At 38.6% G+C, this 16534-nt stretch overlaps 4 protein-coding genes across 6 annotated transcripts; 2 read left to right on the top strand and 2 right to left on the bottom strand.

Moving 5' to 3' along the window:
• The first annotated feature begins 1769 nt into the window (after positions 1–1769).
• Positions 1770–3432, top strand: LOC129723713 (uncharacterized). The gene is made up of 4 exons (XM_055678089.1): positions 1770–2034; positions 2293–2421; positions 2479–3004; positions 3067–3432. The coding sequence occupies exons 1-4, from the start codon at positions 2021–2023 to the stop codon at positions 3430–3432; spliced, it is 1035 nt and encodes a 344-aa protein (XP_055534064.1). The 5' UTR covers positions 1770–2020.
• Positions 3337–5655, bottom strand: LOC129723712 (GATOR complex protein NPRL3). Its single transcript, XM_055678086.1, has 3 exons — positions 5260–5655; positions 4060–5200; positions 3337–4002 (listed from the first exon to the last, which is right to left on the bottom strand). Exons 1-3 carry the CDS (start codon positions 5456–5458, stop codon positions 3507–3509), a joined length of 1836 nt encoding a protein of 611 aa, XP_055534061.1. The 5' UTR covers positions 5459–5655; the 3' UTR covers positions 3337–3506.
• A 116-nt stretch (positions 5656–5771) lies between these two features.
• Positions 5772–6501, bottom strand: LOC129723714 (probable prefoldin subunit 6). Its single transcript, XM_055678090.1, has 3 exons — positions 6286–6501; positions 6128–6228; positions 5772–6060 (listed from the first exon to the last, which is right to left on the bottom strand). The coding sequence occupies exons 1-3, from the start codon at positions 6356–6358 to the stop codon at positions 5851–5853; spliced, it is 384 nt and encodes a 127-aa protein (XP_055534065.1). The 5' UTR covers positions 6359–6501; the 3' UTR covers positions 5772–5850.
• Positions 6502–9491: 2990 nt separating this feature from the next.
• On the top strand, positions 9492–11939 carry LOC129723538 (uncharacterized). 3 transcript variants are annotated; one of them, XM_055677816.1, is made up of 6 exons: positions 9492–9649; positions 9719–9799; positions 9857–10332; positions 10584–10752; positions 11230–11471; positions 11593–11939. In XM_055677816.1, the coding sequence occupies exons 3-6, from the start codon at positions 10282–10284 to the stop codon at positions 11773–11775; spliced, it is 645 nt and encodes a 214-aa protein (XP_055533791.1). In that variant the 5' UTR covers positions 9492–9649; positions 9719–9799; positions 9857–10281; the 3' UTR covers positions 11776–11939. The 3 variants fall into 3 exon arrangements, with proteins under 3 accessions (XP_055533791.1, XP_055533789.1, XP_055533792.1); XM_055677814.1 differs by having other exon boundaries at positions 9857–10383; XM_055677817.1 differs by having other exon boundaries at positions 9857–10387; positions 11593–11938.
• Positions 11940–16534: the final 4595 nt, after the last annotated feature.

The raw sequence follows: 16534 nt of genomic DNA, 5'->3' as shown, positions 1-16534 counted from the left end.
GTTCAACTTCAACGCAAGGCATATATTGTATGTTTGATTCAAAGAACCATTGTTTTGTAAAAAATTGTAAATAATAACTACTAAAACCGAAACAACCCAACCCCCTTTCCTTATCCAGCTTATTGGTATCCCGCGTTTAAGGTTTAGTAATCTTTAGCTAAATCTAGAAAATCTATAACGAGCGTCTTAGCAGAGTGATTGAGATCAATCAAAGAAATAGTTATCGGTTTCCGTTATACTCTACTAATTTTTTTGGAAATAAATATTGAAATTCAGTCCGCAAATATATATTTCGACTGTGACTGTGACGCTCAGCACTGAGGAAGACTGTACGTCACAGTCGAAATATATATTTGCGGACTGAATTTCAATATTTATTTCCAAAAAAATTAGTAGAGTATAACGGAAACCGATAACTATTTCTTTGATTGAAATCTTTAGCTAACTTTACTCAAGTGGTAGAATCTGAAGTTAAGTCGAGCTGTTTTGTTCATGTTACTTTTTGATTTGCGCAATTAACCTTCACTGACAGGGTTCGCATTGCTCAGCTAGCTGGCATCTCTATCTTATTTGCAGGGGGCTCTTGTGGCTGTCAAACTCCATACATTTTCTATCTACCACTCATTGATTCTGGTACCAGCGTTTCTAGTAACCACTTTTTGGTTGATTTGCCCTAAAACAAGTGTAAAAGAGTAAAGGCCCAAGCACAATGGATACGTTTGCGTTGCGTTGACGTTAATTTGACAGAAAATGTATGGGCTAACTGTCAAATTGCCGCAAACGCAGCCGCAACGTATGAATTGTGTTTAGGCCTTAAACTTCCCATTTTGTCGGTAGACTTATTCTCAAGTAAATGTCGTTTTAGATGGAAAATAACAAGAGCTCAACATTTGTTTTCAGTACAATGTGCACTTTCAATGAATAAAATAAGTTTTGTAAGCATTTGAAATAAAATATTACCGCCGTGATGAATTTATGATTGATAGGCAAAATGTTGACGTTTATAGGCCCCTGCTTATTTGCTTTGTTTCATCGCAGCTAACATCGCAGCGGATCCGCGATTTGCGGGCCCCATTGACAGATGCTATGTTATGCGTATGAAAAGTGGCGGTGATATGCTATCTCGTTTACACACACGCTGAGATGTTAGTCCTCGAAACATGGCGAGATGCCAGCTAGCTGGCATTGCTAGCCAAACTTGCGACTTTTATAGCAAATCGAATTTAAACGCGCGCAACGTGAGTTGAACGTTTTATTCCATCGATGAAGCTTTGACGGCTAATGACTCTAGCTTCAAAAAAATTACAGGCAACCCCTCATATATAGGCCTCTTCGAGTAATCAACTGTCAACGTTTCTGTTGTCAGCAGGGATGCCACATGTACAGATTAATCTGTATTTTACAGATTTTTGGCCGAAGTAACGGTACAGAATCTGTATATACAGATATACAGATTTTCGTCGAAAAGTACAGACTTACAGATTTTCCGAAATCGACATTAATTTTTGAAAACAATCCAAATTTTATTTAATTAAATAATAAGCAAATTGAACATATTTTCAACTCCTCACACGTTTTAAGCTAAAAACTTTGTTTATGTACCATAAAAACTTAAAAAATACAAAGTTTTTTATGTTTAAACAATACAGATTTTTTTTACAGATATTTTTGTTCCAGATACAGATGCTCAGATTTTTTCAAGGGAAAACACAGATTTAAATGTGGCAACCCTGGTTGTCAGTCGCTTCGTTCTGCAGCTGTCACGCACGCGGTTGTCGTGTTCGCGACCGTATGAAATATATTGTTATTTTTAGTGCTTTACACCGCGCTGAGGTATTCAGACACTCATTTTTTGGTCGCTCTGTAGAACGTTCGTTTGGTAACGTGGTCGTGCTGAGATACGCTTACTAAATGCACAGCTAGTAACCACCGCGAGGATAGAATTTGATGTTATCAAATCCGCACGCGTTGGATCGATTAATTGTTGTTTGCAAATTCTCTTTAAAGTAGCACTCAAAAGATGGCAAAATTAAGGTAATATTCTCTTTCATAACAGCGATTGTTTGTAACACAATGTAGCTAGACCAGTTGAAGCTTGCATACGTTAATTGGGCGAAAGCTGATAAGTGAATCGGGATACGAACTAAGTAGTTCAGTAGTAAGATCATTGTTGCTGTTGTGTGGTTATATTTTAGGAGTTTGCTTAGAGATAAGCAAACGCGCATCGAAAGAAAGGTCAAAGTGATAATCTCTGTTCCCGTGTTGTACTGACGTCTTATTTTGTAATTCTAGAGATGGTCTCCTGTTGGGCTGCGGTAATCCGCTGTTAGACATCTCAGCCATTGTGGATGAAAAGTTTCTAGCGAAGTATGACATGCTACCAAACAATGCCATCCTGGCCGAGGAAAAACATATGCCGATGTAAGTTTGCATGTTTTCCCAAAGCGTACCATCAAAAGCCATATTCGTGTTTTGCAGCTACAAGGAGTTGATTGAGAACTTCAACGCGGAATTCATCGCCGGGGGTAGCGTTCAAAACTCCTTTCGTGTGGCGCAATGGATTTTACAGCGGCCGAACGTTTTCGTTTTCTTTGGCTGTGTCGGGAAGGACCGCTATTCGGAGATCCTTTCACAGAAAGCAATTAGCGATGGGGTGAACGTGCAATATCAGTTCTGTGCGGATACTCCAACCGGCACGTGCGCCGTTTTGGTCACCAACACTCAGCGCAGTTTGTGTGCTAATTTAGCAGCCGCCAACAATTTTACGGTTGAACACCTGAAGACATCGAGCAGCGAATCGTTTCTGCAGAATGCCGACTATTTCTATATATCCGGGTTCTTCCTGACAGTGAGCATTGAAAGCATTCTGACGGTAGCACGGCAAGCTCTGTCGCGAAATCGACCATTCATGATGAACCTCAGTGCGCCGTTCATTCCACAGTTCTTCAAGGATAATCTCGACCAAGCTTTGCCGTACGTCGATATTTTGTTTGGGAACGAAACAGTAAGATTCGGTCGACATTGATTGTCCGCTATATGTGCTGACTATATGATTCTATCTTCCAGGAAGCCCTAGCTTTTGCCGAACAGCAAAAATTGGGTACTGAAGATCTGAAACAAATTGGCCTTAAAATTTCCAACCTGCCGAAGCTGAATGCGGAACGACCCCGTATCGTAATTATCACCCAAGGCAGTGATCCGGTTTTACTGATACAGGAAGGTAAGGTGACCGAATTCCCGGTGGACAAACTCGAACGGGGACAGATCGTTGATACGAATGGCGCGGGAGACGCTTTCGTCGGTGGCTTCCTGGCTCAGCTAGTTCAGGAGCGAAACTACGCGACCTGCATCAAGTGTGGTATCTGGACTGCACGCCAAATTATCCAAAGATCTGGCTGTACCTTCGAGGGTGTACCCGATTTTAAAGTATAGGAAAATTTTTCGAATCGCAACAATATTTTCAAAAAATTTTGTTTATTGTTATTACTTACACACGGCGATGATTCCTACTGGGAAATGGTGTACAAACTAGCAATAGCTGGATCTTCCGTTTCGTAGATGATTAACACACCACGGAATTTGTCCACCAGCTGAAGTAGCTGCGAACGTCTCAGATTTTCAAAATACATAATTTCTTCCAAGTGATGGTCTCCCTTAAAATAACCTGCTTGCCAAAGGCGAACCATCAGAGCCAGATCGTCTGGATTCGCTGCGGCGGGTATCTTTAGAATTGCCTTTCGATCACATTCATCGAACACTGACAACAGACGCTTAATTTTGTCCTCATCTTCCATTGACGCGATGCTTTCATCGTTATCAGTGCTGGAAGCCGTTTGACCCACGCTTGAGTGGCTAATGTTGGACCGGTGGCTGGCAGATGAGGGACGTGTATTAGAGGTTGTCGAAGCAAGCGTTAAACTATCTGGAAACATGTCCTCCGAGGGAGAACTTTTTCGATGGGTTGGAACCGCCAGCGGTTGACTTGAGGTGCTCGGAGGAGAGCTAAAAAAATTGTGTGATTAAATTGAGGGATAACATTCAGTAACAAATAACAATTACATAGTAAGCTTCCCCTGATTTCCTACGGTTTCTTCTGCGATTTCTGCAATCGGCAAAGACTCGCAGTCTTCCTCCCCATAGGAGGCGATAAACTGTACGTAGGTGTGCAGCTGCATCAGCAAATGATGCTGTAGCATCCATAGGACCATCTGAGCTAGCCGTCCCTGGCGGGCGGGGTGCTGTAACGGCGTGGTCAGGTGTCCTATCGACGTTGGCAGCGAAAAGTCACTGATCACTTCGAACAGTGACATGCCGGGAAACTTGGTCGCAAACTTATCAGGCAGGTGGGAATGTATATTCAATTGCGCATCGGGCGCAATTACGTACACGTTCGTCTCACATAGCGGATAGATGATGGTGGCCTTTGCCCAATACACCAAATGACCCACCAGTTGGTAAACGTGATCGATCATCAGATCGGCATCGGATGCCATATTCTGGAGACTTTTCAGTGGGTTGTAAGCTTCTATGAGCTGGAGGAGCATTCGAGCACCAGACGGGGGCACGCAGTCTAACAGCTCTGAGGGATCTACGAGCAGCAACATACCATGATAAGGTTTCAAAGCATGTAAACACCGGTCAATAGCTTCCGGTTCGACGATTACCCCTTTCTTATGAAACTGGTGCGCCTTTTGCGGCAGACAAAAACTTAACGTCACCGACTGATTGAGAGTGACATTTAGCAAACCAGTAGTACACAAATCCTGGTATATTGTTTTTATAAATTGTGCCAACGAACTGTCCCTCAAAATCGTTTCGAAAGTGTTAGTATTGCCACTAGGCCCAGATTCATGCTCTTGAACTGCCGCTGCAACCTCATCTATACAGGTAATCATTATTTTCATCTCGTTCGAAAGGTAACTAACCCGTCGTTCCTCGTACAGCAGTCCCACTCCAATTCGTTTGCTTAACTCGTAGTAACATTTGACAATCGAATAACTAGCCTGAGCGTGCAGCGCAAATACGACATTAATCCGGAAGAAAGCTGTGTTTTTCTGATCCTCGCTCTCGACCTTCACCAGCGTCGGGTGGGACACAAAGCGCACATCATTAACCTTCAGTTCGAACTTTTGATTGCACAGTTCCGATTTAACTGCGAACAGCGTGGCCAAAACATCATCCGATATTCCATATAGTTGATCTAACCGGTATATAAAAATGATAGATGACCTTGTAAAATTAAAATTCATCTGAACTCACCGTAACAAATGTTGGACACAACAGGAGGGGCGTTTTGCAAGATATCATCACTGTTATTCATAATTGAATAGGGAGTCTTACGCACCGGAGTGACGCTCGCCTGGAACTGTTGCGGAACATTGAACGGATAGCGGAACAGCAATCGGTCGCCTTTGCTGTCCGATTTAACCATGATTATACTCAGCGGGTTCACCTCCATTGAGATTTGTTTTCTGATTATTTTTCACTTGAATTGAAATACATTTTTTCTTGCAATAGGGGCTTAAAACAATAAAATTATAAAAAATAGTCTTATACACCGCAATGCCTTATCAGCTGATAAACGATAACCTAATGTCAAAATTATAGACACGCAGGTATAGTCTGGCGAATGAGAGTGTCAGACAAAGAAAACGCAAATGTCAAACGCGGAGTAAAATGCTGATGAATTTTTGTTCAGCGCGGGAGGGAGGAACTTTGCTAAAACTTGCCAACAAATTTCTTCGGATTCGTTAATTATATTCACAAGAAAGTTTATTAATGCGTAAACGAAGTATATTAAGATGACATTCGAATCAATTATTTCCTTTGAAAGGGCTCACAACCAATCATTCACGGTTTCGTAAGCGCAATCTGATTTTGATACTGTCGCTGTAATTTCTGTAAATTTGCTCGATACTTATCTTGCTTCTGCTCGAGACTAGTGATGTTGTCGGTGCACTTTTTCAACTCCTTGTTAATGTACTCAATGCGCTTGGCTACATTTTGCTTACTTTCCTCCAGCTCCTGTTTAACCAGAACAGGACCGTACAGCTTGTAAACCTAGAATAGATCAGAACGGTAAAATCAATCCCATATGGCAGCGTAAACCTGCACGGTTTCCTTTTACCGTGTTGGTTGGTTTCAGCAGTTGCAACTCCTCCAAAACGTTTTTATTCTCATTGTACTGGCCATCTAGAAGCTGCTGCTGTTGTACCAGCTTATTAAACTCTGCAAAACGGTGCGCAAGTTATCGAACCCTGTAGCTGAAGTAGACAGTAGACTAACCTTTTTGTGCATCCTTGTAGTTTTTCAACTCAGATTCTAGTCTGCGCTGCAGGACGGCTGTTTCTTTATCCATGTTTCCAGAGACTTTGCAACGAATCGATTATTCTATTTGGGTGACACAAATAATAGGATCTCAGTTCCTATGACAATGACCGAAATAATTTCTCATCCAGCAGGACTCGTGTTTGTTTGTAAAACTCTTGCGGAGAAAATATCGATAAAATTGACAAATGCACGATCCTATCGATATCGAACGTGAACATTGAAAAGGGTCCAACAAACAGCGGAGCAATAACCCGAATAGAGGTTGTCACCTGATATTTTGTATCAACAAACCACCCGAAAAAATACCATAAAAAACTTAAAAGTTGCTGTAATTGTACATAGTTTTACCACAGACAAACAGACGTGCCACTCGATGACGATTACCAGAAAAATAACGATAATTTTGAAATTTTGCTTAGTGGGCAGTAATGCCGCTAGTGTCGCTATAAGTATGCGTGCACATTCACTATCAAAGACAAAAACTGTCAGGACAGCCGTTGGTGTTGATCAGGGATACCAAATGTGCAGATTTGTCTGCAAGCGCAGATTTTTGGAGTCCGTGTGCAGATATTTATTAATTTGCATATATTTGCAGTTTTCTCACGGTTTCTGCAGATTTTTGTCAGAGTCTCCTTATATTTGCGCAGATTTTCTGAAAATGTGTGCAGATTTTTACAGACTTTTGCCTACGCGCGCGAATTTTTTTCGGAAAACGGATAGATTTTTTTTCAGATTTCTCCGGTTTTTCGAGCAGTTGCAGACATTTTTCAAAAACATCTGGCATCTCTGGTGTTGATTTAAGCAAGCGCGCACACCCATTAGCAAAGACAAAAACTGTTTTACGAAAATAAGTTAGTAGACAATAAGCTCACATAGTGGTGCACGAGTATATCGTTTCGAATAAGGACGAATATTTTTCAGGATTTTTCTTCGAAGAGGCACGTCTCTTGGTCTGTAGTTTTACCATAATTTAACTATGTTTTTAATTATAAATACATCATTTTTACATTGAATATCATTGCCCAAAACAATAAAAAACATTGTTTTTGCCATTTTTACCATGAAAAAGGGGGGTTGTTACTAGGGGCTAGACAACTTTATTTTCACGAAAAAAATTTCGATAATGTTACTCGATATTGGTTGATATATTCTGATATTTATCGTTTATCTGTCAATTGACAACCCTCCAACGATAAGTTAACGTCAATGAGCTAAGATATAAAGAGAGGAGTGCCCAAAAATGCAACGATAAATACTTTGTAATGTTGAATATTGGGAATATTTCGCAATATATCAATAGTGTCTTGCCCCAAGGGTTGTTATGTATTTTAACAGAATTTTTTCAGGCACTGTTCCCACACATTTAGAAGTCACTGACAACGTTTTTCATGGTAAAATTATTGTCGGTGGTATATTCAACAACAAAAAACGTTGTTCAGACATGGCAATAACAAAAAATGTTTGCAAGCTTACAGTAGTAAAAATACCATGTCCAAATTACTTCGTGATTAGGGCAAAACTTACAATAACAACAAAACTTAAAGAAGGCAAACAAAGTTTTCACTCACAAATTTGAATCCTAATTATTAATTCAACAATATATTTGTCATATAAATATTTGGCTAATAAAAGCAAAATTACTCTAACTTCGTACATGTTACATACAAAACTTGAATTACAGTCGCTTTACATTGTATTTTCGAGAATTTGTTGTTACCTTGCACCTTTTCTAATCTGCTCGACAGTATCGCCCTTTACTTTGCGCAATATTTTGATCTGCACGACAGTATCCCCCTTAACTATGCGCCTTATTCTAATTTGCTCGACAGTATCGCCACAGACTAACAGACATAACACTTCGAAGCAAATTTTCAATAAAATCATCGTTCGGATGATTCCAGTACTTTTCGTTCGCCACACTAGCACCATCTGCTGTCGTGTTCGCGCTGCGTCATTTATTTCGACATTAGCGCCATCGTTACTGCATGTGTCAAATGGGGAACCACAAAGTATGTATGAGACTGCATAACAGCGCCCCAGACGACGTTATCGCGTGATGACTGATATTCGATTGTAAATTTGAAATGATCGTTTTTTGTGGCGATGGAGCTAGGTTCTAGTGTTACGTCTGTTAGTCTGTGGTATCGCCCTTTACTATGCGTCTTGTTTTCATCTGCTCGACAGTATCGCCCTTTACTTTACGCCGTGTTTACGTTATTGTATCGGAATACGCCCTTTGCTTCTAATGTTGATTTTGTTGACAATTTTGATTCCGCCCATTCATCAAAATGAAGTCAAGTTTCGCCTTTCACTAACGTAAACAACAAAAAAGGGCGTATTCCTCATTTTATTTCGTTTTGATATAAAGTATATTTCGCCCTTAACAAACATGGAACTTTTCAATAGTTAGAAAATAGATACATTATTTTTTCGAAGTTTAGAGGTAGGTAGTAGCTCACTTCATACGTTTCCGGTATAATCTCTATTTGTTTACAGTTTGTTAGATTCGCCCTTATCACGAAGTATTCCGGATGTGTCACTGAAGTTTTGTGTTTACGGATTTCCTATGTATAAAGGCATTGTTTCGTGGAGTGTGGTTATTTGAAAAATGACCTGGCCTCTCTGTGTCATGATTTCTAGGGTAGGGTATGTGTTAAAGCCACTTACAGTTGTTAAAACTCGAGATCGATTTTTTCAATAGTTTTGCTGTTTAAATTAGAAAAAGTCAGTAGAATATGTATTTCTTTTTACATTCCTCATCAAAAGAAAAAATAATATACATACTCCAAAAACACCCTATTGCATATAAGAGTTCGCGTTGGTGCTAGCCAACTACACTGAGAAAAAATGTGCAGTAACACGAACCATTCATGTGCGTTTAAATTTACCACGCCAGCTCACAGTAATTTTAATAGATTCAACAGTCAGCACAAACATGCTTCAGTAAAAATTACTGTGCGATTTCCAAAATCTTGCATAGTACCGTTAAAAATATCCATGCTTGAAAATACCATGCATAATTTTTCATGTTACCATGCCACATGGTAATGCCGACTGATATCGCACTAGTTTAAAAAATGAATGGTTTTTATTTTTATTATGATCATATTTTTGACAGTGTTTTTGTTGCGCGATTTTGCATGCCTGCCATTTTGAGAAACACAGTTGGCTAGTGCGCGTCATAGCGGAAGCTGTTTTTGTCTTGTGGTATTTTCGGTATTTTAGTTTATGATAATATAAATGGCAGCTGAAAATCAAATTGATAATGACATCGTTTTTGTCATACAAACAAATCCAGAAGAGGAGCAGCATACTAATGGTGAGAGTTCATTTAAATAAGTATATGCAGTTTCGGAAAGTTAAAGTACTGTTTTTCGTTTATTTTCAGAAAAAGACGACGTACCGGAACTAAGGAAACTTCTGGTGGAAGATTGGGACCTGGATTCAACTGTATATGACATCCTGATCGGTAAGGTGTTAAAATTTATGTTTTGTTTTTTATTAAAATTATTCATCGCGATTTCAGATCACGGAATAACCTTAGCTTACTTAAAAATCGTGGATCATAAGGCACTGGACGACATATTTTCAGTTCTAAAGTGGAACGGTCACAAGCATGCGCTTCGTGCAAAACTGGAGAAATGGAATGATTCTGTTCTGTTTCGAACACAGGAATTGCCTGCCGGTAGCCAGATGAACGAACTAGTTCCTTCAAGACCCCGATATGAAAAAGACTGCACTTTTCATCCAGGATCATTCAAGCACAAATTACTCCCAACAGCTGTTACAAACAGCTTATTGCTCGATATTTTACAGAGAAATGAAAAGGGAAAAATTGTTTCCTAATACTACGAGAAAAATCATAAGTTGGAGGATGAACACAAGCGCTCTTTGGCTCACACTATAGTTGATTTTTACACTGCCAACAATGAGTACTTTCATCTTCCGGACATGGAACGTTTCGCACAATTGATTGCAGCCCGATTTTCAACGGAAATAGCAGTAATTTTTAACATTCATGAAAACCATCACCATTTTATACAACATGTTACCGTACGTGAGTAAGATGTTCTCGTACGTGAGAGTTGGTGATGGTCTGATTCGCATTTTGCATAAAAACTTACCTTACTTTAAAATATTAGACTGTTTTATCAAAAAGAGTCTATCAAAATTTATTATATTTGCCCTAGTTTTCTCGATTCACCTCAACTACCAGTACCATTGAGCATGATTGAATACTTTATTAATTTTAGGAGACCTACTACAATCCTCGTGATTCAGCAGCTGGAAAACTGCACCCTTATGGACTATTGTATCACCGATTCCACAACCGTAACAAAACTATTTCCGCTAAACGTCGGACAAAAGTTGTTGATCCTTGGAAGAAATGCAAATCCAAAACATCAGACCTATCATCGGATGGTAAGAGCCATGTTAGATTTACTTGTTTTAATAGTTATTAGGTTGTTTCTCAATTGTTTCGAAGTTAATACAACCCATAAACTACTGCGTTGTTGAAAACATCAACTTACTTTTTCATCGCCACGGCGTAGTAAATCAAGATAAATATAATCGACTTCACCTCGTATAGCCATTCCTTAAGTCATGTCTTCCCGGTTAACGGTGCAGGTTTGTAGCAATTTATCCTGATGTCTCGAAACATTGTTATTTGTTATATAAAATATCGTTTTTCTTGAAACAAATTCCAAAATTGGGGTTCATTCTTTTCCGCGGGAAAATTTGTCGCAAGCATCAGTAGGAAAATCGATTGTCGCGAGTTGAGTAACTCAGTTTCCAACTCGAGCGACAATATTTTTTTAATTTCGGGCAGTTCGAGCTAACTACGTCGAAGTATGACAACAAAGTGTAATGTATAGCCATCTACTCTTCTTTTTTTAGAAAACCGATCGATAATGTCGGTTGTTTTTTCAAATCAAAAATTTCATCATCTGTACATCGAGCTTCAAACTGCTATCAAAAACTGGCTGCGGAATAACTTGGATCCTTTCGAAAAAGTTCAACTAAACTGGAAAAAATCTGTGTTTCTTCGTTGTGAGGCTATAGAACAAGAAACGGATGCCAATAAATCGAATGTTCTCAATGAGTGGCCACGAATTAAAGACCCGAACGGATACATACTGGTGAATCAATATTTTTTATTTTATTTTTTTCTGAATGATAGAAACTTTTGGCGTCTAGCTAATTAAAGTTACGCACCATTTTCTTCCAAAAGATTAACATATGCTTTGTTTTATTTTTCAGATTCACGAAGATTTTGACTACATTTATGGAAATACTAGCAACTCTGATAGATTATACAATAGCTGGTGCTCTTTTTTGGAAGTCTTTCACAAGTTTATTGGCACATGCAAACTCAAAGATCATTATTCTCTTCAGTTACTTGAACATTCAAACAGCGATTCGATTACTGAAGGTAAACATTGATCAGTTTAATGGGCCACCTGTCCACATTTACAGTTCAGAAGGCAAAAATTATGTAACACTGAAGATGTTTTTTACATAGGATGATGTGTTAAATAAAAATTGTTAAAATTGTATGATTGTAGATTGAACATTGTATTTTTGTGAAATGTATCTCGTAATAAATAAATTAAAACCATTTCTAATGCATCCCTATTATTATCCATCATTATTTGGGGTTCTGATCAGTTGGGATTGCTCACTAAACATGTATTGCAGTTATTTTTACTGCAAACATAGTTAGAACTACCATGCTCAAAACCATGGTAAAACTGACTGTAATTCGATTTGCTGCGAAAACAAAAAACGTATTTAATTCAACCTCATTCGTATTTGATTTTACTACAACATGGTTGATTTTACCATGGAAACATTTTTTACATTGCGTGATATAATCAACAACATTTGTGGTAAATTCAAATGAAGAATGTTTTCTACCGAAATTTAGTGGTTTTTTGTTTTTATTTTTTCCCTCGATATGGTACTGGTTACTACGGGACTTTTCTCAGTGTAGCTGACATCTGTATCCTAATTACATTGCTCTTGTTGTCTTGTTTTTGCCTTGACCTGTTTTTGTTGTCTTCTCTTTTCAATTACCAAATCAAGTGTCAAACCATATCATCTGACTGTATAGTGTATCAAATTTTTTTACAGTACCAAGCGAAGTAAATTTTTTACTGCTTGCATTTTCACGCGCGTGAAAAAAATGAAATTTTGAATAAGATTTTCACTTCGTTCGGAACTCTATACAGGGCTTAATGATAAAATTCAACAACGCCCTGCATAAAATCGACCAATCAGTGAGGGCTGTCACTTTGACAGAACATTGGTTAATTTTTGTTTCTGTTGTCACGTCCTGTCAAGTGACTGGCAGGGTAGCTTTCTGGCGTAACAAATATCTATTTCTGTACCGTTGATCAGAAAACCATTTAATCTGTCGTTACCGAGCCTTTGGCATCCCTATACCGAGTAACAGTGAATGACAATGAACTTATGTCCTGGGCTCAAATTAATTTGTGCCCGCTATCAGCAGTAAGATAAAGATGTATGAAAAGAAGCGGTGATATGCTATCTCGTTTACACATATGTTGAGATGTTAGCCCTTGAAACATGGCGTGATGCCAAAGGGGTGGTTGTTACAGCTTGCTTCAATTTATCTTGGGACTGAAAATATCATTCAGTACGTCAAAATCATATGCATATAATTTTCCAGAAATTGCTTCAAATTATCTGAAATGCTATCAACAATTACAGTCAAAATTTGGTTGTTTTGCCCGAATTTATACAATAAAAGGGTAAAGTGTCCATTTTTCGGGTACCGGTGCCAGTTAGAGATCCTCAGAGAGATAAAGAGAGATAGAGAGAGATAAGCGATGAAAAAACAACCGATTTGGCAACTGGGTTTCACATGTCAGAGGTGCCAGATTTATTCTCAAACGCATTGTTGACTAACTTTTTTTAAACGCGTATGTTCGGTGGTGACGATGGAAGTCCTGGGGAATAATAAAGTGCATCAGAAAAACCATGAAGATATTAACTTTCATGTTTTTGTTTAATTTTATTCACTTTCACCATAATTGATTATTATTTTGTGAACCACACACAAGGTTTGTGAACCTCCGGTTGAAAATCACTGAGATATTGAGATTGCTCTCGTTGTCTTGTTTTAGCTTTGACCTGTTTTTGTTTTCTTCTCTTTTCAATTACCAAAGCAAATGTCAAATCATATCAGCTCACTCTAATGTGAACGCTCGAGGTGATATTCGATATCATCTGGCGATATCAGGTGATATCCGGTGTAGTCTGAACAAGGCATTATATTGCTGGCCTGTCGAAATATAACCCTGGTTCGCGTGTTATGACAGGGATGCCAAATGTGAAGACATCAATTTCGAAGACATTATAGCTCGTGTGAAGAAGTGGAAGCCTAATAGTCGGTTAATTACACGCACCCGATTCAATGTTTTCACTGGCATTTTTGCTAACTTTCAATGGGGACCATGTTTACAGATTTCTTATGTGTGTGAACATTTTTTATGGAGTGTGAAGACATTTGAAAAATGACCTGGCACCACTGTGTCATGATTTCTTAACGGCAGGGTTTGTCTTAAAATCACTTACAGTTGGTAAAATTCGATTTGATTTTTTCAATAGTTCTACTGTTTAAATTAAAAAAAAACAGGAGGGTTGTGTGCAAAGCCACGACCGCAAGGTTGAAGTAGAATTTTTTTCCTGAGTGGACTCATCACTGCGACCAGAGCTTAGATCTATTGTGATATTGCCCAGGTGTTTTCTGTACTCCACACTTCATATTATTGGCAGTATCACTATTGAAGTAAGTTATACGCTTATCATTCATATCCGTGCTTGTGTGTAGGTTTTACCTTACCGTTTCAAGCTTACTACTCTACTATACCGAGCCTCTGCCCATCCTAACAATATCGCCTAATTACAATTCCCTGGAGAGAACTTTCGTTAGATACGTTACTCACACTAATACCTAATAATATTATAGTTTTATTGTAACAGGGACTTATTTTTGTTAGAAGGAGAGTCAACAGAGGTACTATAGAATTCAGATTGAAGGAAGGGTACTTGGTGGGAAGCCTGAGAATAAACCCATGCTTAAGTCCTTTGGCAACCAAATGGCCTGATTCTACTAAGATTCGAACCCACGACCACCTGCTTACCAAAGCGGACTCTGTAACCTTGCGGATACGGAGCTTCCCTTGAAGTAGAATACTTTTACAAGAAAGATAACCCGGTTGCTTGCGTGTCAGTAATTTTTTCTAGTAAATAAACGTTGACTAATCAGATCAATCGTATTTTGCGCTTCAACAAGGATTGATTTTCAATAATATATTAAGTTGCTTGTCATGGTTGGGGCTTGACAATTTTAAATTTTGAGATGAAATTTTTTCGGATGTCGTGCTCATGACTGAAGAAAAAGATAATTCAGTACGTTTTGAGACACGGAGATAAAGTAAAATTTATAACTTTTACAAATTTAAATGTGAATTAACTCATTAGAAAATATTAACTCTTCAATCAAGTTTTTATTTCATCCTGAAAAGGACAATTTGTTGCTCATTTTAGTATCGGATAAGATGCCGATCACATCTTTGCGTTATCACTGACAGTGCGAATAAAGTATTCCTTGCGATAAAATAAACAGTGAAAAGCTGATTTAACACTCAAATCTAGACGACTCACGTGTTGTCAAAATGAGTCAACTTTTCATTAAATGCATTTACTAATGCCCACCATCGCACAGAGACTGCATTTCACTAAAGTGCCTCACTGCATCAGTCGCTATCGATGCTAAGATCCGCTGCAACTAGTTCGCTATCCATAGCCATGCCACAGTTGTGGCCGCTCCCAAGTAACAATTTTGTTAAGTAACAGCTTGTTAGGCTTCATTTCAGCTGAAATCCACCTAATAATGGCCTAATAAGCTGTAAATCAACGGAATTGCTTGTTGGGCTATACGCTGCCATTGGTATCCACTGTCCCTGCATCAGCTGGTCCAGCTGCTATCGTTGCTGGAATCGGTTGCAACTAGTGCGCTATCCATTGCTACGCCACAGCTGTGGCCGCTTTCCGCCATCGCTGGTATCCACTGCACTACTAGTGCTGCTGCTAAGGGAGGACGACTGCTGTTGTCGCTGTCTAGAACTATTATGAGCGGCTTCGGCTGAAACAGGCTCTTATATAGGCCAGCATGTTTTAAATTGCAAGGTATATGATTCTGTCGACCGTGCTTGAGAAGCAATCATATAACGACCAATCAGAGGTCGAATTTTTCTGTTTGACAAGGCTTGACTATTTTCAATAGTACAATAGTGTGAATAATAAAATTACAATTATCTTCTTTTGGGAAGAATCTTAGAAGATTTTCCAATCTACTGCTGCAAGAATGAAGGAAATCCATCGAATACTAACCGATTTATTAGCATTTGAAATTGGACATTCACTTTTTTCGGTTTTAGATTTTTTCATTTCACATCCCTATCTAGCCGAACTTCCTGAGAGAAGTATTCTACTTCAAAAAGTCAGTGGAATATGTACATTTCTGCCATTTCTTATCGAAAGAAAGAAAGAATATACACACCCCTGAAACACCGTATTGCTTATGAGAGTTCGCCTAGGTGCGAACAGCCTTTAAAATCCGGATTACTTCGTGATTAGGGAGAATCTTACAATGACTACAAAACTCAAAAAAGACAAACAAAGTTTACAAATTATTGCTGATTGCATCTGAAACGCGAATTACAGACAACTTGCAAGCAAAATGCAAATAACGTGCACGCCAGATTGATCGTATACCAGTCAACTAGAGCGAGCGCGACAGAATGCCTTCGTTAATAGTATCTATACAGTCTATCGCGTTCACTTTCGTATGCTGGTATACGATAAATTTGACGTACAAGTTGTTTGCATTTTGCTTGCAAGTTGTCTGTAATTCGCGTTTTAGCGGAAATTTGCAATAAAATCCTAAATAACAGTGGAACAATATATTTGTCATCCAAATACTCTTATAAAACAAAATTGTTCCAGCTTTGTACATGGTAAACCTAAAACTTGAATTTCAGTCGCTTTACATTGTATATTCGAGAATTTATCCAGCTTTTTACGCGCCATAATGGCGGACGCTATAATGCAAAGTTCGTAATAAATTACCCACCCTTTTGAAAACTTGCTTTCGGCTATTCAGAATTCGGCT

The sequence above is a fragment of the Wyeomyia smithii genome, chromosome 2 (genome assembly GCF_029784165.1).
Source record: "Wyeomyia smithii strain HCP4-BCI-WySm-NY-G18 chromosome 2, ASM2978416v1, whole genome shotgun sequence".
In the NCBI taxonomy this organism is placed as follows: Eukaryota; Metazoa; Arthropoda; class Insecta; order Diptera; family Culicidae; genus Wyeomyia; species Wyeomyia smithii.
Note: the sequence above shows the minus strand (reverse complement) of the source record. Positions and strands in the feature narration are given on the sequence as shown.